General features: G+C 48.9%; 1 protein-coding gene and 2 pseudogenes across 3 annotated transcripts in view; 2 read left to right on the forward strand and 1 right to left on the reverse strand.

Moving 5' to 3' along the window:
- LOC136154578 (PAX-interacting protein 1-like) lies at positions 1–15,054 on the forward strand (annotated as a pseudogene).
- LOC136154033 (uncharacterized) overlaps positions 14,709–22,259 on the reverse strand; it is a 17,570-nt gene continuing 10,019 nt past the window's right edge. For all 3 annotated transcript variants that reach the window (XM_065916248.1, XM_065916249.1, XM_065916250.1), the window contains one exon: positions 14,709–21,616. In XM_065916248.1, coding sequence (XP_065772320.1) covers positions 17,739–18,758 — 1,020 coding nt within the window. In that variant the 5' untranslated portion in view covers positions 18,759–21,616 and the 3' untranslated portion in view covers positions 14,709–17,738. The remainder of the gene's footprint in view (positions 21,617–22,259) is intronic.
- The window catches only part of LOC136154579 (PI-PLC X domain-containing protein 1-like), an 11,918-nt pseudogene continuing 10,037 nt past the window's right edge, over positions 20,379–22,259 (forward strand).

Genomic DNA, 22,259 nt, shown 5'->3' on the forward strand with positions numbered 1-22,259 from the left:
ATGGCCTGCGTGAGCTCCAGCCTGTGGTCTTCTGTCCAGTGTGTGTGCAGGGCCCCACCTCACCCTGAGGACGGGGAATGGACAGCTGTGCACGGGCCTCTGACCTGGGGAAGGCTACCCGCATGCACAGCCCTGGGGCTGGGTCTCTCCTGTCCCTTGTGTGTGTGGCGGAGCAGGGCAGCCGCAGACGGGGATGGCCGGCAGCTGCCGTCCACCATTGCAGAGTCCTGTGCCTTCATGCAGGTGGGGTCTTGGCGTCCTCTGGACCCTTTGTTGGGAAACGGCAGCTGTGGGAGGGACACTTGGGCAGGCTATATGGCCTGGGTGAGGCGGGGCATTGGGCTTACAGCAGGACTGGGGGGATCAGCGGGACAGAACAGCATACATCTCCCGCTCCAGTCCTTCTGCTCTGGAGCGAGTCAGCCACTCCAGGGTGTATATCTGCCCATGTCCATTCAGTAACCTCTTCCATTTTACTTACTTACTCCGTTTCACGTTTTGATGAAGAGGTCTCAAGTATGAGTATGTTCACTTCAGTGAGCTAGCAGTGTGTATGCACATGGGGGGACCGTGGGTGTGTCTGAAACCTCCTGCTGTTGAGAGTTAGCCCACAGCGTGTAGGGTGTGCTGCTCTGCTCTCTGAGGGGCCTGTGAGTTGAGGGCACAGCTATTGACACGACCTTGCCTGATCTCTGCTTCCAGATCCTGCAGTCCCTCTCGGTGCCGATGAAGACCCTGGAGCAGCAGGTGAACCAAAGCCAGCAGGGCCCCTTGAGCATGGTGCTGCTCAGCCAGGTGAAGATGGCCCTGGAGCCAGCCCCAGCCCCACACCCCATCCTGCACCTGCAGCCCCAGCAGCTCCTGAAGTTCCAGCAGTGGCACCTGCTGCAGCAGCCCTACTCTCCACCCCCACTGTACCCATTCCAGCCACCACAGGCCCACCTGTACCAGTTCCCCCAGCAGCCCCAGCTGCCCCTGCAGCAGCAGCTCGCCCACTTGCAGCAGCAGATGCAGTTGACGCTGACGGTACAGCCACCCGGCCAGACGGCCCAGGCCCTGAAGACCCTGCCGCCCAGGCGCAAGCTCAGCCCCCGCTGTTTGGACATGACCCAGCAGTGGAGAGTTAGTAATATGCATCTCTATCTTTCCCTCTCCTGAAACCCTTGTACCTTCTCTGAGAGCGTTTGAGGGCAGGCTAAGGATTCATGTCAGGGTAACACTTAGAAAATAGGAACTATGGTTAGGAATTGTTAGGTTTCTCTGGTGGTTTGGGCCTCCGTCCCTACACTGAAGTGAACACCGGTGTCCTTGGAATGGTGGGCTGTCTCAAGGACCACTCGGAGCACTCAGGACCCAGACATAAACTCTGGTGGTTCCCCGTTTTGAATTACGTAATATTGGTGATTGAGTAGCTCCATTTTTAGCAGTTGTATTTGTAGGACCTTTTGCAGAGGTCCTCAGACTACTGGTGGAGACATCATGGGAAAACATGACTAACTTCATAAATTCACATCCAACTCTGAACTTTTTCATGTTTTGTGCACACATTCACAGAATGGGGGTTCTAATTCATTTTCCTTGTATAATTCTGTTCTAGTCCCAGAAGAAGGCTTCTTCCTGGGATGTGTATTTGCAATCATGGATTATCCAGAGCAGGTGTCTGACAAGCAGCTGCTGGCCACCTGGAAAAGGGTGAGGTCACTGAGATACATGTACCTGCGCACACACATACACGTGTACCTACACCTATAACCACTGGGTTGGCCAAGAAGCTCATTTGTTTTTACTGTAAGATGGCTTTGATAGCACTTAATTGACTTTAACTTCATGCAAAACACTTTTGTTAGATTGTTCTGTGACAGCTGTCTTATCAGTGTGCATTCTTTTAAACAGTTATCAAAATTGGTGAATTTCTGTGTAGCCATTTTAATATTGAAGATGAAAGAAACAAAGGAATATTTCAGGCATATTATGCTTAATTAATTAAAGAAAGGTAAAAACACAACTGAAAAGAAAAAAAAGAGAGCTTTGTCCAGTGTATGGAGAAGGTGCTGTGACTGATCAAACGTGCCAGAAGTGCTTTGCAAAGTTTCCTGCTGGAGGTGTCTTGCTGGATGATGCCCCTCAGCTGGGTAGACCTGTTGAAGTTGATAGTGATCAAATCGAGATGTTAGCTGAGAACAGTCAACATTATACCACATGTGAGATAGCCGACATACTCAGAACATCCAAATCCAGCACTGAGAATGAGTTGTACCAGCTTGGCTGTGTTCATTACTTTGATGTTTGGGTTTCACAAAAGAGAAGCAAAAAAAGCCTTCCTGACTATTTTTCCACATGTAGTTCTCTACTGAAACATAACAAAAAATGTTTTGTTTTTAAAACAAATTGTGACCATCGATGAAAAGATACTGTAAAATGATGAACAGAAGAGATTTGGGACAAGTGAAATGAACTACCACCAACCACACCAAAGAAGGTGGTATTGTGTATATGGAGGGAATGGAAGGAAGTCCTCTGTTGTGAGCTCCTTCTGGAAAACCAAATGATTAATTCCAACAAGTACTCCTCCTGATTAGGCCATCTGAAAGCAGCCCTTGATGAAAAGCATCCGGAATTAACCAACAGAAAACTCACACTCTTCCATCAAGATAACTCAAGACCGCATGTTTTGTTGATGTTTGATTACCAGGCAAAAACTGTTAAAGCTTGTCTGGAAAGTTCTGATTCATCCACCATATTCACCAAACATGGCACCTTTGAATTTCCATTTATTTTGGTCTTTACAAAATTCCCTTACTGGAAAAAAAATTAATTGTCTGGAAGACTGTAAAAGGCACCTGGAACAGTTCTTTGCTCAGAAAGATAAAAAGTTTTGGGAAAATGAAATTATGAAGTTGCCTGAAAAATGGCAGACTGTAGTGGAACAAAACAGTGAATACCTTGTTCAGTAAAGTTCTTGGGGCAGATAAAAAATATGTCTTTTAGTTAAAAAAAATCAAAGGAATTTTTCTGCCAACCCAAGAAGTTCTCACCCTTTTGGTAACGGTGTTCCCCTCAGTGCCACATGACCATGTAACCACTGCATTTGGGATACAGGACAGTATAAAAAAATTCAGAAATTCAGAAACTGAATTTAACTTCATCTTGCTTTGCTTTCTTTTTTCTTTTTAGAATAAAGTTTCTTAAAGACAGTGCTTCTGGCCCCAGGGACCAGTTGGCGATGTCTGACACCTTTCTTGCTGTCCCAGCAGGGGAAGTGCTCATGGCACCTGGGGTGGAGGTCGGGGTTCAGCCGGCCCCCTGAGACATGGGACGCCCCACAGCTCAGATCAGCTGGTTTATCTAAAATGTCCACAGCACCCCATCTTAGAAAGAGAGCATCCCACTCTTCCTCCAGAAGTTCAGATGAAACGGGGCTTAGAGTTCATTTTTGCTGTGTAGTGCTGGGTGGGAAAGTCCATAGATATAACTGATAGTTCGTTCACACTTTGGGAAATACACTGTGTACATACATGGTGGGTCTCGTGAACTACTGTCTGACTGGAGATCACAAGTCCCTCTTCCCCGGGGGTGGGAGCTGACTGACCATGGGTCTCATGTGTGTGCAGATCATTCAGACACATGGAGGAGCTGTGGACCCCACGTTCTCGAGTCGCTGCACCCACTTGCTCTGCGAGAGTCAGGTCAGCGGGCTGTTCACACAGGTGAGGGCTCAGCTCTTCTGGGACTGGGGGGCTCTGAGAGATGCTGGGACGGCCATGCTTGGAAAGGTCTTTCTCCCACCTCTGAAGACAGGAAACCGCTTCTCACTGGTTTCCATCCACCTTTGGCATGTGAACACCTCTGTGGCCCCCGGCTTCTCTGTCTGTGAGGACTGGGGAAGAAAGGTAAGTTCTTAATGAGGGGGAGGTGGACACCGTCCGCCCCGTCAGGGCCACCCGAACATGGAGCGGTGGGAGCAGGGTCGCTCGGAGCTGCTGACCAGCAGCCCCACCCTCAGTGCGGCCTGCCCTCATCCCCTCAGGGCTCATTTCTGTTCTTCTCTGATGGGTTCTTGTTCATAGACTGACTGCTGTTAGTGTGTATGTGGTACATGGCCTCTGAGAAATGCCTGGTGAAGAGCACGTAGGGGTCATCCCGCGGTTAACTTCAGGGGCAATTATGTTTTCATAACTCGCCGTGTTCTCAAGGGGCAATTTGAATTCTGATGATCGGGAGTGCCATCTCTTTCCATGATTAAAGTCATTTCCTGGGCTGTCAGCTCTCCTCCACATGGTTGGCTCTTGTTCCTGTGTTTCAGGTTGTGTTCAAGTTAACCTGTGACACTGTTGTAGTTTATTAATTTAGTAAATTGAGTGCTAAGCTCCTGAAATTCCTATATTTACTGAACTTCCAGTAAAAATGACCTTGTAGTTATACAGCCTTACAGTTCTGTATGTCACCTGCAGTAAAGCCCCCAATGACCAGCCCATATTGTTGTGTTTGCAGGTGATAAAGGAGAGAAAGAGGTGCATCACGGCGCACTGGCTGAACATGGTCCTGAAGAAGAAGCTGGTGCCGCCCCGTTGGGCACTGCACTTTCCACTGGCCTTCCCGCTGGGGGACAAGCCGTGCTCCCAGCATGTAAGGCTCTCCCTGCCTCCCTGAACAGAATCAGCATCTTGTTTCCTTCTCTGTCCCCCTGTCACAGTCACAGCTTCCTGACATTTAACAGGTTCCCCCAAGTCTTTGACACTGTTTAATAAATGCCTACGCCCTGGTGGCTCTTGCCTGCAATGCAGGAGACCTGGGTTCAATCCCTGGGTTGGGAAGATCCACTGGAGAAGGAAATGGCAACCCACTGCAGTATCCTTTTCTGGAAGATCCGATGGACAGAGGAGCCTGGAGGGCTACAGTTCATAGGGTCGCAGAGTCAGACATGACTGAGCGACTTCACTTTCATTTTACAATTAAGCGTCTGACACCAGAAGTGGCCACAGCTGGGCAGACATCATCTCCTGTCGGTTCTCCCTGTCAGATGAGCCCAAACTCGGGATCAGAAAGAAGAACTGACCAATATTCATAGGCTTAGTAAAGTAACTTCATTAACATGATTGGAACAGTGTCATGCTAACACAGGAAGGCATTCTCCATTTGGTATGTTTGCTTTCCATCCCCCTTTGCTGTCTCATGTGCAGCACTGTCAGCAGTGACAGCATTCTCAGAGGTGATGTCGCCAAGTGCCCCTCAATGCCGGAGGAGGAATGGAAACACGTGTGTCTGTAGCGCAACCAACAGGGAGAAGAAAGAGTCATACTAACTGGGTTAAACCATCATTACATCTTGACCTTACTGGACCTTTCCCCCCCAGATTACCTCCGTGACTGGGTTCGTCGACAGCGACAGGGACGACCTGAAGCGAATGGTGTACCTGGTGGGTGCCAAGTACACGGGCTACCTGTGCCGCAGCAACACCATCCTCATCTGCAGAGAGTAAACGCAGCCACCGCCACGTCTGCCCTCAGCCTGCTTGGCACCACTCTGGGTCCCTCAGTCAGCCAGGGTTCCATCTCTGCCCGCACAGGGCCTCTAAGGGTCCCTCAGTCAGTCGGGGTTCTGTCTCAGCCCACATGGGACCTCTCGGGATCCCTCAGTCAGCTAGGGTTCTGTCTCGGCCTGCACAGAGCCTCTGAGGGTCCCTCAGTCAGCCGAGGTTCTGTCTCGGCCTGCACAGGGCCATTCTGGATCTCTCAGTCTGTCAGAGTTCCATGGTGGACGTCAGAGTCTGTTGAAAGAATGGCAGTGATATTTGTCATAATGTTAGCAGAAGAATGAAATCATATGATTAAGGAGGCTGCAGTCAAATTAGGGACAGTGGTGAGGTGAAAGCAGGGTGGGCAATGACCTCATGATCACATGGACACCTCCTTACAGCCCGATCAACTCTGCAGAACCGTCCCTGCCATGTCCAGTGTGAGCAAGTGTGGGCTGGTTTGTGTTAACAGAAGTACAAATTTGAACACCGGTAACTCTAATGAATGTGTTTTCTCTCCCCCCGACACCAACCAAAAAAGACCAACTGGTTTAAAGTACGAGAAAGCCAAAGAGTGACAGATCCTGTGCGCGAATGTCAAGTGGCTGGGGGACATCCTGCTGGGGAACTTCTAGACCCTGCAGCAGACACAGTATGGCTGCTACACCGCCTTTGGCCTGCAGGACCCCTTCGCCCCGACCCCACACCTGGTGGTGAACCTTCTGGGTAAGCAGGCCAACTCCCTGTGGCCGTGGGCTGGGGCTCCAGACACTGCTCTTGGCTTCAGGGTCACATCAGTTTTTATCTCCTCTCCTGTTTCCTCTCCACGCTGTCTCCCACTGCACTGAGCCCAGAAGTTTTGTTGGCTTGTATTTTTGTTTGCTTTTTTTAATGGACTCTCAGAAGTGGAAGGAACACTAGAAAGCCTTTTGATCTTGTCTTTCAAGCCAGCTCTCATTTAACTTGCTCTGTGAGAAACGGCACCCCCCCGCCCCCACTTTCTGCTGCACAGATCCCGAGGAAGGCCCACTGCCCTGACTGTACACCAGATGGTGCTTAACACCATTTACCCACCTGAGCGTCACTCCAGGAAGTGGTCGCTCGAACGCTACTTTAACATGTGCTCCCATGAAGGAGCCTGTCCAGTTCTGGTCCTAAAGGTCTCAGTTGCAAGAAATCCCTTTCTGGTTTTGAGCCACAGCCAGCCTGCTTCCCTGGGACAGATCTGGCTATGACGTCCACTCTGAAGCCATGGTGCAGATGCCAGGCCCTTCCTCGGTGGACATGTGTCCTTGAGGGCCCAGCCGGGCCGCCGCCCCCACGTGCTGTGCTCCTCACAGTTAGTTTCTAGGACGCCAGACCACGGGGGTCCCGGAACTGTCTGGGGTTCAGCACATGCAGGTGGGTGGTGCCTGCACTGGACCACAGGCTGCTGGTTTGCTCTGCTTTGTCTCGTATGGAACACTTGGCCCCCGCCAGGCTTCCCTATAAACTCAGGAATAGTCCTTACGGTCCCCTTGTTGGAGGCCATCACCCGAACCACTCTGTGTCCAGGATGACCCACACCTGGAGAGGCTTCTCATTTCTGCTATTATTGATACACTTCCATTTTAATTTCTTTATTGGGATACGGTTGGTTTATAATGTTGTGCTAGTTTCAGGTGTGCAGCAAACTGAATCAGTCATACTTGTACATATGTCTACTTTTTTTAAAGATTCTTTTCCCACGTAGCTATTACAGAGTACGGAGTAGAGTTCCCTGTGCTATATGGCAGGTCCTTATTGTTAACCTGTTTTATAATAGTGTGTGTGTGTGTGTGTGTGTGTGTGTCCTGAAAGGGCTTTTATATTGATAAGGGCTCCTTTATGTACATAGTGTTTCTGAAAATTAACCTGTTTCTCTATTCAGATACTTGGAGAGTTCCGTTGAAAGTGTCAGCAGAGTTGTTGATGGTATGTCAAGTTAGTCACCTTACTTACTGTGTTACAAAGAAGTAGGGATATGTTTGTATCTGTAACTAATTTTTAGTAATTGGCCGTCATGACCAATGAGGGCTGAATCTTCTCGCCTGTCATAAGCTGTTGAGTGCACCCTGTGTCTTTATCCTCTCCGTTGATGATATTGGGAGTTACTCAGTCACATGACACACGTTAGCCCCATGACTTCTTCAGAGAGCTACGTGAGTGCTTACAGAACCGCAGAGCAGAATACAGGGAGACCATGTGTTTCCATGGTGTTCAGGAGGTGGGAACTGGGGTGCCAGAGTGTCAGCCCTGACCACAGCGTTTCACTGTGGCAGTGGACTTCCAGGCCACTGGCTGGGATCTCTGATGGGCTGCCTTCAGGATGGGCTGTTCTGCACTGGAGTGCCAGGGATTGGTTGGTAGGCAGCTCTGGTAGGGTTGCCTTTCACTTGGGGGGAGGGTCATCTCCACCCTCATCTCAGATGGAGAGGTGGTTGCTCCCCATAGTAGAACATAAATGTGTGTGCTTGTGTAAGAAAGACTGGGTTAGAGGCAAGGAAGGGGTGAGGGGGCAGCAGTCACAGTGCGAGGCTGGCTGTGGGGGCCTCTAGAGGCACTGGCTCCCCAACGGGCTCCACATCTCTGCACATCAGGGCTTCCAGCTGATTTTAGGAGCATGGGCACTCTGCCTGGGACACAGAGTGGCCGTCAGAGGCCTGCCTTCCCCTCCAGTGTCCTGTGACCCGACCGTCCTGCACCCTTATAGGTGAACCTCTGTCTTTCTGGAGGGGTGTAATTGCAATCATTGTGTTTTCCAGATTCCATTGAGACATAAAATATTTGAAGTAAAAAGTGTTTTGAAAAGTTCAAGATTGAGGATTAAATCTATCACAAGTGCTAGGAGAGGGGTGAAGACATCTTAAGAACTGTTGGGTCTGGTGAATAGAGAGGGTGGCCAGCACCAGGGCCTCCCTGGACAGTTGCATGCGCCCGTGGTCTCTGCCAGTTGTTCCTTGGGGAATGTTTCTTGTGTGTGGTGAGATGGGTAGAAAGCACTCAGAAGCTGCTGTGTTACTGGGGTGGTTGACTAAGGTAAATCATCTGTTAATTACAGGGTGTAAGACTACCTCCCAAACCAAAGCAGAATGAAGTAACTAATATCCAGCCTTCTTCCAAAAGTGCCAGGTAGGAAGAATCACCTTGGTTTTTTTTTTTTTTTGTTTGTTTGTTTTTTTAATGGTTGATGATCTTTTACAGTCTGTTCTAGGAAATGGTGGCAGTTGGGGGAAATCCCTAAGATTTTCACTTGGAAGGGTTTTCCAGGTGACACTAGTGGTAAGGAACCCACCTGCTAATTCAGGTGACATGAGACATGGGTTCAGTCCCTGGGTCGGGAAGATCCCCTGGAAGAAGGCATGGCTACTCACTCTAATATTCTCGCCTGGAGAATCCCCATGGACAGAGGAGTCAGGCGGGCTACAGTCCATGGGGTCACAAAGAGTTGGGCATGACTGAGCGACTAAACCACCAGGACTTGGAAGGATGTGCTGCTTGCATTGCAGCTGTATCATGACATGTCTCGTTTCATCACTGGAGATAAACAGGGATTAGCCAGTGTCTTCTCCTTTCTTATTAAAAAAAAGTCCAACCTTCTGTTTTATCTTTTTTCTATCTTGCCAGAACCCCCATTGTGTGAAACGAGCTGCTGTGGTGGGACCGGGGCAGGGGGACTGGAACCTGGCTCCAGGCATCCTCAGTGTGTGCCCGAGAGCCCACGTCCGACCCCTGACCCAGGTCAGGATGGGGGATGGAGCCCCCTCTGTGGGGTTGGGGCGGGGGTGTTTTCAGACTGTTCTGGTCTCACCTGGTGGAGGTAAGCCGGTGGTTTAACTAGAGCCAAGAGACCCTCTGAGCTGCATTTAGTGAGGGTCTTTGTCTCTTCCCTACTCCTCAGTCCCCTCCTTCCAGTCCCCACAGATACCCAATCCGGAGATTGTTGGATTCTTTAGCAAAAGCCTAATTATGTGATTATATACGTCATTAAAACACTACAGATTTTTTTTATTTCATAGACTGTCTCAAATATAAGCTAAAAATAGGGCTTGAACAAATTTAAGCAAAGAAGTTTAATATAGAGTGTGTGCTTGAGTCGACAAGCTTTGCTCTGCGTCAGAGCTTCTGGGGTGAGATGGGGCCTGTGGGATACGGTGGGGGACTGGGGACCACAGAGGGCCCTGGAAGCCCTCCCTTCCACCCTCACAGACCCCCAGGGACAGTGCAGGCTGGGGGGTGAGGGGTGGTGCCTTATCAGCCCTTCCCCTAGGGGTGCCAGGTGAGAGTCCTTTGAGGTGACTTTGTATAAATGGTGGGAAAGAAAGAGCAGGTGAGTCACTGTACTTTCCCTTTAAGAACAGAAAACCACACACAGGTAAAGCTCTCAGAGCTTCTTAATGCTGTTAAAATTAAAATATCTTGTTTGGTAAAGGACATATTAGGGAAGTAATAGCCATTCTTTCCTATGTGTGTTTCATAGAATCGAAGATATTCCACCTCCCTCCAAGAAGTTACCACCGGAACTGACCCCTTTTGTGCTTTTCATTGGATTTGAGTCTGTTGAAGTTCAAGAGTACATAAAGGTGAAATTTCCTTCTATTTTGCATAAAGATTTTAATGAATGTTCCTTTCTGTTTATACTTGCTTTAGGATAGCAGTTTTATTAGGTTAACATGTAATCAGGAATATCATGTTGTAACGTTGTTCATCATGTTTATTTATAAACTGCGTCATCATTACATCATTGCTTTCCCGCCTCATTCTTGCTGCTACTTCCTCCTTAGATGCGTTCTTTCTTGTTAGGATGACTCAGGTGAGGAGACCAAAAGCAGTCTTGTAATCAAACATTAGCAAAGCTGCACAAAAAACATTTTCATAAGGACATTAGCTTACGAGAGTAGCTCTGCCCCTTCAGGTTTCCGGAATGAACCCACCATCTTCTCAAGACTTGTTCTCTCTGGTGGGGCGGGCCCAGGGATCACAGGTGTATTTGTATTTATTTACATAAATGCACTTCTGGAAGTAACACCAGGAGGGATTGTGGGCTTGTGTCTGGGGAGGGGATGCTTAAAGGATAGTTGACCTGTGTCACAGGGATTCAAACATTTCCCTTTATTTTTTTAAGGAAAAGAAATAATTATAAATGCTACTATAAATTATTTTTTATTTTTAAAATTGGGTGTAAAGAGATCATCTTTTACATGTTTATGTCTTAACTCAATTTTTGTGTCATCATTTCTTAAAGACTGTGTCTTAACGTGCCTTATCAATACTCACTTTGGCGTAGACAGCCTGGGAGGTTCACTCCTTATGTAGCGAGCTGCCTTGTTCTCAGAGCTTTCTACTTCTTCAAAGGGGTGTCCTCCTGGTGTCCAGTGGAGGTCCTGCTTTAATCTTAACTTGTGTGGCATGGATTAGGGAAATGTACATTGTCACTTCCAGTTTCCACTTTGCTCGCACGGTGGCGTAGGTCTGGCTTCACGGCTTTCACCATTTTGTGCGGCTGAGAGCCCCATTCACGGTCTAGACAAGTCCCGGGCTGAGGGCGGGCAGGCGACTCCGCAGACCAGATGGTCTCACCTCTGCTCTGTGTTCCCAGCCCCCAGAAGCTCCACATCCTGGGTGGGGAGGTCGCCGAGTCTGCACAGAAATTCACCCACCTCATCGCCAGCAAGGTGAAGCGGACCGTCAAGTTCCTGATGGCCGTTTCCGTGGTGAAGCACATCGTCACCCCAGAGTGGCTGGAGGAGTGCTTCAAGTGCCAGAAGTTCATCGGTAAGTGGCCGAGCCGCACCCTGTGCACTGGATGGCCAGTTAGGAGGGATTTTGCCTTCAAATTTATCTCCATTTTCATCCCAGCACACATCAAGTTCATTTTTTAACTCTGTGAATTTAAATGGATAAATAACAAATTATTTCATGTCCCAGTGAGGCATTTGATATCTGCACGTTTTACTGTGGAATAGGAAGGTTGTGGTACTTTGGGAAGTACTGGGGAAGAGCTCTGTAGCCCTGCCTTGTTTCCCTGATGATACATACAGGATGACACATTCCTGGAGGAGTCCCATGTAGTCAGCCCTGGTCGGCCACCCCTGCCTTCCCACCCCTGCAGCACACCGCCCCCACCTGGGCTCTGACAGCTTTAAGACTGGATGCTTCCTATCAAGGGGGAGAGGTATTTTGACATTCTGTATTTATATCTATATAGTTTGAGACACCAATTGTATAGGTTATTTCTTTCTGGAATACACATGCCCTTTACACTGCTCTGGAAAGTTTGACTCTTGCCACAACTCCGACCAAGTTAATGTAACTCAGCTTCTCCTCTTAGAAACCCAGGGTTGTTGTAGCTACTGTATTCATTTCAGTGTCATCTCTCACCTTAAACACGGACTGCTTCCTGTCCTCCCTCACGGCTCTTCAGCAGGCACAGCAACCTTCATTCTGCTGTAGAAACTAGCAGTTCAGATACATCACTTCATTCAAGTATGTAACTTCATGCATGACAATACTTCTTTGTTCATTTCTTAACTTCATTTTTTAGACATTCTTCTCTTCTTTCACCTAGTGTAGTGCCTTCTTTTTCTGCTGGTGGCTGGTGGACTTGCATTTCTAGCAGTTGTTAAACCTCAGTGTCTCCTGAGTGACCTGATGGAGTCAGCAACTATGCTCTCTGAGCTGAGAATGGTTTTCTCATTTTTAAGGCGTTGTTAAAAAAGAGAAGGGCAGCCCTACAGCCTGTCATCTGACTCAGCCTGACCCTGGACTGTTAGTTTGGTTATGATGATGAAATGCTTTTCTGAATGAGATGTATTCATAAGAAGATGAAAACATTTTGTGATCTTTACTTTTTGAAAAATTGGGTATTATTTAAAAATTCTTAAATCCTCAAAACCTGGGAAAACCATTCTTTATAAAGTGATATTCTTATACTGTATAAAAGGAACTTGCTTTTGGTACAAATGTAAAATGTGGCTAATCGACTCTTAGCTGGAGTACACTGGCTCTGAAGTCACTGGTCCTTGTGAGCACAAGCTGGCCATGAACCTGGTTCCCAGCCTGTCCCTCCACATGGGCACTCTTCACCTGGGTCTGGGCTGGGGTGCTTTGGCCCCCCAACAGTGTGAGCTGAGGGGGAGGTGGGGAGCTGCCCAGGGATGAGAGCAGGGTCCATGGACATCTTTCAGGACATTTGTTCCTAAAAGCTAAGAAACACTGATCCAGGAGGGAGGAAGAGCGTCTTTGGCCCGGCTGGCTGTTTTGGGGAGGAAAGTAAATGAAATATAATCTGGGAGACTTACTCATTCACAGGTTTCACAGGTGGATGCCAGCACATGGCTCACTGGGGCACCTGGAGCCAGTCACATGTGGTGTACCCCAGTGCCAGGCACTTTCTGAGGCTGTACTGTCTTCCTTTTCAGACGAGCAGAACTACCGTCTCCGAGATGCAGAGGCCGAAGTGCTTTTCTCCTTCAGTTTGGAGGAGTCCTTGAGGAGGGCCCACGTTTCTCCGCTTTTCAAGGTACGCCTGGACTGGAGCTCAGATCAGCTGCTGCAGCTGGGCAACCATGATGGAGTGGGCAGCTTGCACCCAGAGAGCTGGGCTCTCCCCACTCTCCCTGTGCAGTCAGGTCTCCTCTAGGGTGTGTTCCATGTCAAAGAGAATCAATATGGAGAGAGATGCATTACAAATAACCCGGGTTCAAAGAGTATGCTATGAATAGTGTGTAGGAGATTTACATTTTTATTTTTGCTTTTACCAACTTACATTAATACTACTCTCATAAAACATATATTCAGCTGGAAAATAGAGACCTTTCTTGAGAAAATATTAACTGAATATGTGTCTAATAATTCTAGACTACAGTGTTTACACGTTTCTAAGATAGAACAGTTTGGAAATTTTTTTTTTTTTTTGTATCAAACAGTGGCTTAGTAGATTAATAGAGGCAGGTTTTTTGTTTGTTTGTTTGTTTTGCTCTTAAGGAGCCAACTTAGGAATCCAAAGAGATTTTCCGTCCTGAGTTAAGAGTACATTACCTAAAATAGTCTGTGTTTTTCTAAACGTTTGAGGAATTTAAAACAAAATGGTGCTTTTGGTACCTTTAAGAGTAAGGGTGTTAGAAAATTTTAACCATCAAAATCATTTTGTGCTCCATTTGAGCTTTAGAAATTGTGAAAAATGTTCTTATTCTTGCTCTTATCACAGAATACTTCATGTCTTACAGGAATTAAAGTTCTAGCCACTTTTGAATAATTATAGTTCACACCTAGCTTATGAGAGTGCTTATTTCTGAAATTCCATGTCTGGGTTCCACCAGGCCCACTTGAGGTTGGGGACTAGGGGGGTCTAGTACCGTCTAGCTCCATGAAATTAGTCATTTTGTCAAAATTCTTGGGTAGAATGAGAAATTATGCACACTGAAGATTCAGTTTGAAACCAGTACACGTATTTTCACTTTTAGGCAAAATACTTTTACATCACTCCTGGGATCTGCCCAAGTCTGTCAACCATGAAAGCGATTGTGGAATGTGCAGGAGGCAAAGTGTTGTCTAAAAAACCATCTATCAGGAAACTCATGGAACATAAACAGGGTAAGGTGCACAGAAGTGAAACACTGTTGAATGCATCAATGTCCATGTATGAGGCTCAGTAACCAAGAATCTGCTTTTCTTTTCCTTAGAGTTTGTCAGAAATAATTTTAATAGCCTGTGAAAATGACCTTCACTTGTGTCAAGAGTATTTTGCCAGAGGAATAGGTATGTTCATTTCTCTGCTGTGTGTTGGCATGCATGGGTGTGGGCAGGTGCGTCTGTTTGACAGGTTTTATCTTTGTTCCTTGCAGATGTTCACAATGCAGAGTTTGTTCTCACTGGAGTGCTCACTCAGACACTGGACTATGAGTCACATCCTTTCAGAAGGCGGTGGGTGGGCCCCTCTCATCTTTAGTGTCAGAGCTGCGTGTGCTCCATGAGCCCACAGGTTAGGGCACTATTGACCAGGGTTAGTGATAGAATCGCTGAGAGGCCCATTTAATTTCGTAGACTGTTCTTCTAGAGTAGGTGCTCTTACATCTTTCCGGGCTCTTTCCCACCCTACATGTTTAGATCTGAATGCCCGTTCTGCACTGCTTTTCCTAGTGGAAGGAAGACTTGGTGTTAAGTTTACCTGAGCCATCTGTGGATGACCTCTTGGGCTTCTCCTCGCATCTGCAGCCTGAGAGCAGCCGTGTCGTCCTGCTGCAGGCAGTGGCCTGGGCTGCAGGGCCTGGCATGTGCTCTGCAGAAGAAGGGAGGGGCTGGTTTTCTGTAGTGGGGCTTCGGGCACCTGGGGCTCTTAATCTGAACTTGGGGACCTTGTTGGGTGTTGACACTGGTTCATACTGTTGTGGGAACTTGTTTTCCTCAACACGCCTACATATAAATTTAACTGATGCACCTGGGCTGGTGCCAGGAGCAGTGTGGGCTTGCCCTAGGCCTTGCTCCCTCAGATGCCCTTGTTTTTCAGCTGCTTTCTTTGAGACAAGCATTTTTATGCAGGAAGACAAATATATTAAATACGTTGCATCTTATTAAAATGTGTAATTTTATTCTGAGGAAACATAAATCATATTTTGTATTATATGACTTTTAAGAGCCCACATTGGTTTTATGATTCATTTGTCAAGTTTTAAATGTTTCCACAACACTGTTAATGGAACTTTAGCTGAAAATAAAAGGATGCAAATAAAGACCTTGCTATCTCTAAATTATGGATGTTGAAGATTTGAAACATTTTGTACATTTATTTTTCTTATACTCTTTTATTTTATATCGAAAATTTTCCCACATTTTAAATTAATGTACTTTTGAACTTTACTTAGAATTGAGTGATCCTTTATAGTGACATATTTCCTGTATAGTTTATAGGGTTTTCATTAAGCTGGATCACATTTTAAGTAATTTCCAGGCAAAATATTTTCTACTAGAATTTTTTCCTGTGGAAGTAATTTCTGGAACGTAGCCATTTTCTACCAAGGTGAGACATAGACTCCTGAGCAGAGCTATGTTCAGAACATTAGCAGTTATTACCACAGGCACAGACCAGCTAGAGTCATTAATATCACAGAAACCCACATCTCTCCTGCTTTTGTTCCAGATATGGTTCTAATACACTTCCTGTTGGGTTGTAGGTACAAAAACATAAGTGGAGACCATCATCTTACCAGTGACTACTGACATACGAATGTGTTTAATAAACTACAGGTATTAGTGTACTCAAGACCAGTGCTGTCACAGAGGTTCAACCCTGCCCGGACGTCACTGCCCATCAGTGTGCTCCTCAGACACTGAATTTGCCTCCACGGCAACTGTTAAGGTGTTTTCCTAAAGGGAGCTGTAATTGGCTCCAGTCTGTTCTCCAGTTGTGTAATCTCTGCAGTTTAATTCCTGAACGCAGTTTAGGTGGAGCACATGCATGAATCACCATAGGACTTCCACGTCACAGGAGTGGTCAGCATTGCCGTAAGGCTCGGGTGTCGCTTAGTTATGTGGGATGTTCTCCCGGCTCTGACCTGGAGCCACGTGGAGTCAGTCCTGCAAATCACCACTCAGTGTCACAGTTGTGAAGTGAGGCTCCACACCTGCGACCTCACCTGTGCTCTAGGCCCTGAACTGTGGTGACTTTCCCGTGACCCGTCTCTTGCCATGTGGGCACCGTTAAGTCTCTCATCACACGTGGATGACACGCTGATGGTCTCCTGGAAACATCAATCTATAAAGCTCTTTAAAACACACCCAGTTGGCACTTGCGTCTTTAACAGACTATCTCACAATGTGTGTCCTTTTCAGTTCCTACTTTTGTACCTAAGCAAACAAACCTACCTATAGAACTGACTGTCTTCTCATGAACCACAATTGGAATGAATACTAATGTGAATAAATTTAGTAACAGTAAGGTCCTGAAAGTAAAGAGGAGTTTCATGTGTTGACATAAAATGTTGATTGCACAGTATTCAGAGTATGGGCCTGCTTCTTATACCCTTGAAGAAAAGTGAACATGATAATGGCATAAAAGCCTCTGGGTAGAGTGTATGCATCTGTTTAGTCTTCAGTGAAGAAAGGGGTTTGTTTAAGCACCATGCAAGTCTGACTGACTTGATTAACCTTTCAGTGAGTGTTTTTTCAAGAGCTGCCAGGAAATACTCCTTACAAACTCCAAGGCCTGCACAGCTGCTGAACAGTGACTTGGAGGATCAGAGGAAATTACATATGAAGATTTAAGAAAAAGATAAAGCAAATCAACTTGTTAGGTCGATTAGGTTACAAAATTATTTCTCATAAGAAAGGAAGTCTTTTTTGTCCTGTTGTTTGGTCTGACTCAAGATTTAGTAGAAGTATAATGTTGACCACATATGTAATTTTAAAGTTTCTAGTAGCTCTTAGATTTTAGTTTCTACACATATCCAAAGTGCTATTTCATTAGTAAGTAATATATTTTAAATTTTAAAAAATATTTCAGATTTCACACCACTTACACTTCAAAAAGTAGATTTACATACCCAAGTTATTTTAAGTATAGGGCTTTTTTTTAACGTTAACATTAACTATGATTGACAGTTGAGCCCATCTTTCACACCAGGCATATTTCCAGTGCACAGTGAGCTGGTGTGGCTGGTCTCCACTGTCTTACTTTGCAAACGGGTTGGAGAAACAGGGATGCCACTGAAGACGGCACACTTGGTATTAGAACAAGAGCAGGATCATATCATTCCTCTGTGTAGACAAGTATGAGACTTTGAATCCAGATGGCAGAAGGACATGGAACTCACCTCCTCCCACAAATACATCTGCACATGGAACAGTTCTCACAATACCTCCTGGTGGGAAATCTCAGGCAACAAAGAGCACTAGAAAGATCTCCATGTAAGAGAGTAGGATGAAAGGGGGGATAAAAAGGGGAGAAGGACGGGCCCGGCAACCTGGGAAGAAGCTCTGAGAGAGGACAGGTTCCGGCCCCATGGATAGGCCCTCTACAAAGGGGACACCAGCTGGGACAGAGAGGGGGTCTTCAGAGAGTCGGAGGAGCATGTAGCAGGCAGAGCAGAGATCCCAGGAGAGCCAACTGGGGTGGCATGGAAAACGCTCAGGCCATTGTAGAAGCAAAGATCTGAAGTTAAGTGGTGTGTGAAGGACAGAGTGGGGCACCCATTAGGGTCTACCTCTCTCATCCAGCACAGCACTGGCTCCACGAGCTCCGGGAGCACTCCAGCACCAGCAGGGCCCTAATCTGCAGAGGAACAGTTGAAATGAGCCTCCTGGGGCTGTGCCATGAGCTGATCTCTACCACTGCCTCTTCTGTCCAAGTGGCACACTTGGAACATGCAAGTGGACAGCGGGGGCTCCGTGGCTGGGACAGGTTGGGCCTAGCAGCTGTGGGATTTCTGGGTGCACATGGGGGTCGGGGCAGGCCTGAGATGCTCCCTGCATCCATGGCAGGTCCACGTGCACAAGTGCTGATTCCACAAGATCTCCACTGGTGGCTGTGTGAACACAGCACCTGAAGGCCACCAGGGACACCCACCTGCATCCCCACAGAGGAACGGGTCCCAGCAGACGTAAACAAAGACCAACAACGTGATGGACTTGAAGGGCCTGGAGGGAGCCTGAGGGCAGGTGGGTGGGGGGCGCTAGGCAGGCACGTGGGGGAGGGGGTTCCAATAACCTGGGTGCTGGCGTTCGGTTTGACCATTTGAAAAGGAAAAACACAAGATGCTAATGCCTGCATGGCAGACAAGCTAAGGACCCTGAGAGATTGCACCTTCACCTTGTCCATCCTCCTGGTTGGTCCTGGGAGGTGCGGGAACTGGGTCCTCCCCAGTCCCGCTGCAAGCTGGTATTGTCCTTTCGGAACAACCCCGTCCTTAAGGAACATAGTGATCATTAAGGAGTACCACTTTGCAATTGCTGGTACGACTTGGCTCCCAGGGTGGTGTGGGTGGCTGGGAGAGGGAGCAGATGTTCCTCCTAACTGAATCTTCTTCCCTGAATCCACGGTCCTCCTCCAGGATACAGGGCATGTATTTCCTCTCGAGTCCACTGGTTCTCTGACAATGGATGGGGAGCTTCCAGCCTCAGGTTGGACACCCGCAGCCTGAACGTTCTCAACTGGTTGTTGGACCACAACTCTGTGGGATGGAAGAGGATTCGGAGGTGGGGTCTCAGACAGTGAGATTGAGGTCGGCATTCTCGGCGGCCCCTGGGAGGGCTTGGGGCCCAGTTTGATCGTGAGGCCTGAAGGCAGATCCGTGGAGAGGCCAGGACCCTATCCTTTCCCCAGTGGGGAAGCTCAAGCTCATGCCGCCTGGATCAGAGCCTGACTTCAGGTCATTTGGGTAGGAGGTGACAGGCCGAGACTGGAGGCTTGGAGGCGTCATGCATCTTAGTCTCATTCAGAGCAGCTCTGCTTACAGCATGCGAGACCCAGGCGATGCTCACAGAGGCAGGGTGATTCAAGCACCTCTGTCAGAATCCTCCGTCCCTGGGTCCTCCTGCTGACGGAGACCCAGGGTTCTCTTCAGAGTGAGCCCGAGCATTCAGGGTGCCAGGGATCTGAGAACTGCCGGCGAGGTGGGGCCCTCGGGAAGACATCATCGAGGAGGTGGAAGTGGTGGCAGCAGAGGAGCAGGAGAAGGTGTCCATGCAGGAGCGGGAGGATGTGCTGGAGGAGCAGGGCCAGGACTGGGGCCTCAAGTGACCAGCCACCAGTGGAGGCGCTGGGGGCGTTGGCGGTGGAGCTGCAGGTGGAGCTGAGCTCTGCCAAAGAGCAGGACCCAAGAGCCACTGTGCGGCTACGGAGGAAGGACCACCAGAAGGGAAAGCGTCCCTTGCATCAGAGAAGCGCCATCATCCAGGGCCTTGCTGACTTCTGGGCCAATCCCGTATCCTGACCACCGCGACTTAGTGGTCAGATGCTCAGGACGAGGAGAAGGATCGGCAGGAAGAGAAGGGGTGGGCATGAGGGCACCAGTACGTTGAGGGGGCCCACACGAATCTGGGGGCAAGGGATTCGGGGCGGGGCGAGTTGTCATCTCCACAGGCATAGTGCCAGCAGATCTGGGGATCTCTCTGCCTGTAGTTGTCTGAGCAAAGGACCACGGGAGGCTCATTCTGGCTCGCATCCCCACTCACCTTGACAGGGAATGTGTGTCATCAGTGACCAGGGAGAGTGTGCTACATGACTCCAGTACATCCATGCCACCGATTGGGAAGACAGGAAACAGGCCCGTAACCCGGGGCTCTCTTGCTAAATGTGCAGACACATGCACTTGCCCCTACAGCAAGCATGCCACAGGGACTGCAGATCCTCAAGTTTTAAGCAAGTAACATGCCAGGACCTGGGACACACATACCAGACGTACATCAGGCACGGTCAGAAACAGAGCCTCCCTTGGGGGATGAAGACCACGGTCTCAGTACACCACAGGGGGCCCAGAGGGATGAGCAGTTCTGAGGGTACGGCAGGGGCTGGGACTGTCATTGTGGTGGCTGGGCAAGTGGGTGTACCCAGAGCCTGGCGGCAGAAGTCTATTCTGCATTCCTTGTAATGTCCGAGCCTAACTCACTCAAGACTCTTGCATGCCCGGCATGTGGCATGACTGGCGCCTTGACCTAAAGCAGATTATGAACCCACGCCATGTGCCCTTCATGAGCAGAGCCCAAGATGAAGACATGCTGAACATGATGGACTTGAAGGGCCGGGAGGGAGCCTGAGGGCAGGTGGCTGGGGGCGCTAGGCAGGCACCTGGGGGTGGGGGGCTCCTAAACCCGGGTGTGTGGGTTCGGTGTGAGCCTTTGGGAAGGAAAAATGCAAGATGCTGATGCCTGCCTGGCAGGCAAGCTGAGGACCCTGAGAGCTTGCACCTTCACCTTGTCCATCCTCCTGGTTGGTCCTGGCAGGTGCGGGAAGTAGGCCCTCTCCAGTCCCGCTGCAAGCTGGTGTTGTCCTTCTGGGACAACCCTGTCCTTCAGGAACACAGTGATCATTAAGGAGTACCACTCTGGCATTGCTGGTTCGACCTGGCTCCCAGGGTGGTGTGGGTGGGTGGGAGAGGGAGCAGATGCTCCTCCTACCTGAATCTTCCCTGTCTCCCCGGTCCTCCTCTAGGATACAGGGCATGTATTTCCTCTCGAGTCCACTGGTTCTCTGACAATGGATGCGGAGCTCCCAGTCTCAGGTTGGACACATGCAGCCTGAACGTTCTCAACTTGTTGTTAGACCACAACTCTGCGGGATGAAAGAGGATTCGGAGGTGGGGTCTCCCTGGGTGACCCCAGACAGTGAGATTGAGGTCGGCATTCTTGGCGGCCCATGGGAGGGCTCGGGGCCCAATTTGCCCCAATGGGAACTCTCTCTTGGGGCCAGCACGTCACTGTCCAGGGTCTGTGTGTCCATCCCCTGCAGCACCTCCCCAGGCACAAAGGTCCTGCCATGAGTGGGAAGTGACGAGGCACAGAGGTTGTGAGGGGATCAGATCGTGAGGCCTGAAGGCAGATCCGTGGAGAGGCCAGGACCCTATCCTTTCCCCAGTGGGGTAGCTCATGCTCATACCGCCTGGATCAGAATCTGGCTTCAGGTCATTCGGTTAGGAGGTGACAGGCCGAGACTGGGGGCGTGGGGACATCATGCGTCCTAGTCTCAATCAGAGGAGCTCTGCTTACAGCATGCGAGACCCAGGCGATTCTTACGCAGGCAGGCAGACTCAAGTATCTTTGTCAGAATCCTCCATCCCAGGGTCCTCCTGCTCATGGAGACCCTGATTCGTCTTTGTGTTTAGCCCGAGCATTCAGCGTGCCGGGGCCCTGACCCCTGCCTGCGCGGTGGGGTGTCGGGGAAGTTGCAGGCAGCAGGTGACCCAGCAGGCGAGGAGCCTGTTTTCTGCAGCGGGAAGGCTGTGGAGGCAGGAGGAGTCTCCCCCTGGAGGAGGGAGAGGTGATGTGGATCGTCGAGTGCTCCAGGGGCTGGTGGAAGTCATCATCGAGGAGGTGGAAGTGGTGGCAGCAGAAGAGCAAGAGAAGGTGTCCGTGCAGGAGCAGGAGGAGGTCCTAGAGGAACAGAGAGTAGGTGACCCACAAACACCTACCCGGGCAATGGGACAGTGTCTTTCTATTACAGGATTGGTGTCCACGGGCATCAGACATTATTCCTCCCATCATATTGAACCCACCACCGTCTCAGGCCAGTCCAAATGAGATGATTAAGCATTTGTTGCACACGGACCCAGATTCTGATGGAACAGAAGTCCAGGTATGTGGAGACAGTAGGGCTCAGGAGTGGGCAGGTGACCTGTGTTGTGGGGAGAGTTGTGGAAACGACACCCAGTGGGCAGGTGACCTGTATTGTGCGGAGGTCTCATCTTTGAAGGGAAGACAGACACACACCCACAGGTGTCTACAGGATGGTGGCACAGACACACCAAAGGAGCCCTATGTGGCGGGGCACACACATCCACAGGTGCTCCCCATTGTGCTGTGCTTGGGGTTCTGACATACTGTTTTGCTGTGTGTTCTATTTGCATCTCGTTGACTATTTGGATTAGAAAAGAGACTTTTATTCTGAAGGGTTATTGTGAAGGGGAAAGGGGACTATTACAGGAGGATGATTTCAGGGAGAGGGTCTGTTACTCTCGAGAGGGGATGATTACATAGAGGTAGGACATAATTTGTACAAGGGGCAATATTACTGTAG

The sequence above is a fragment of the Muntiacus reevesi genome, chromosome X (assembly GCF_963930625.1).
Source record: "Muntiacus reevesi chromosome X, mMunRee1.1, whole genome shotgun sequence".
NCBI lineage: Eukaryota > Metazoa > Chordata > Mammalia > Artiodactyla > Cervidae > Muntiacus > Muntiacus reevesi.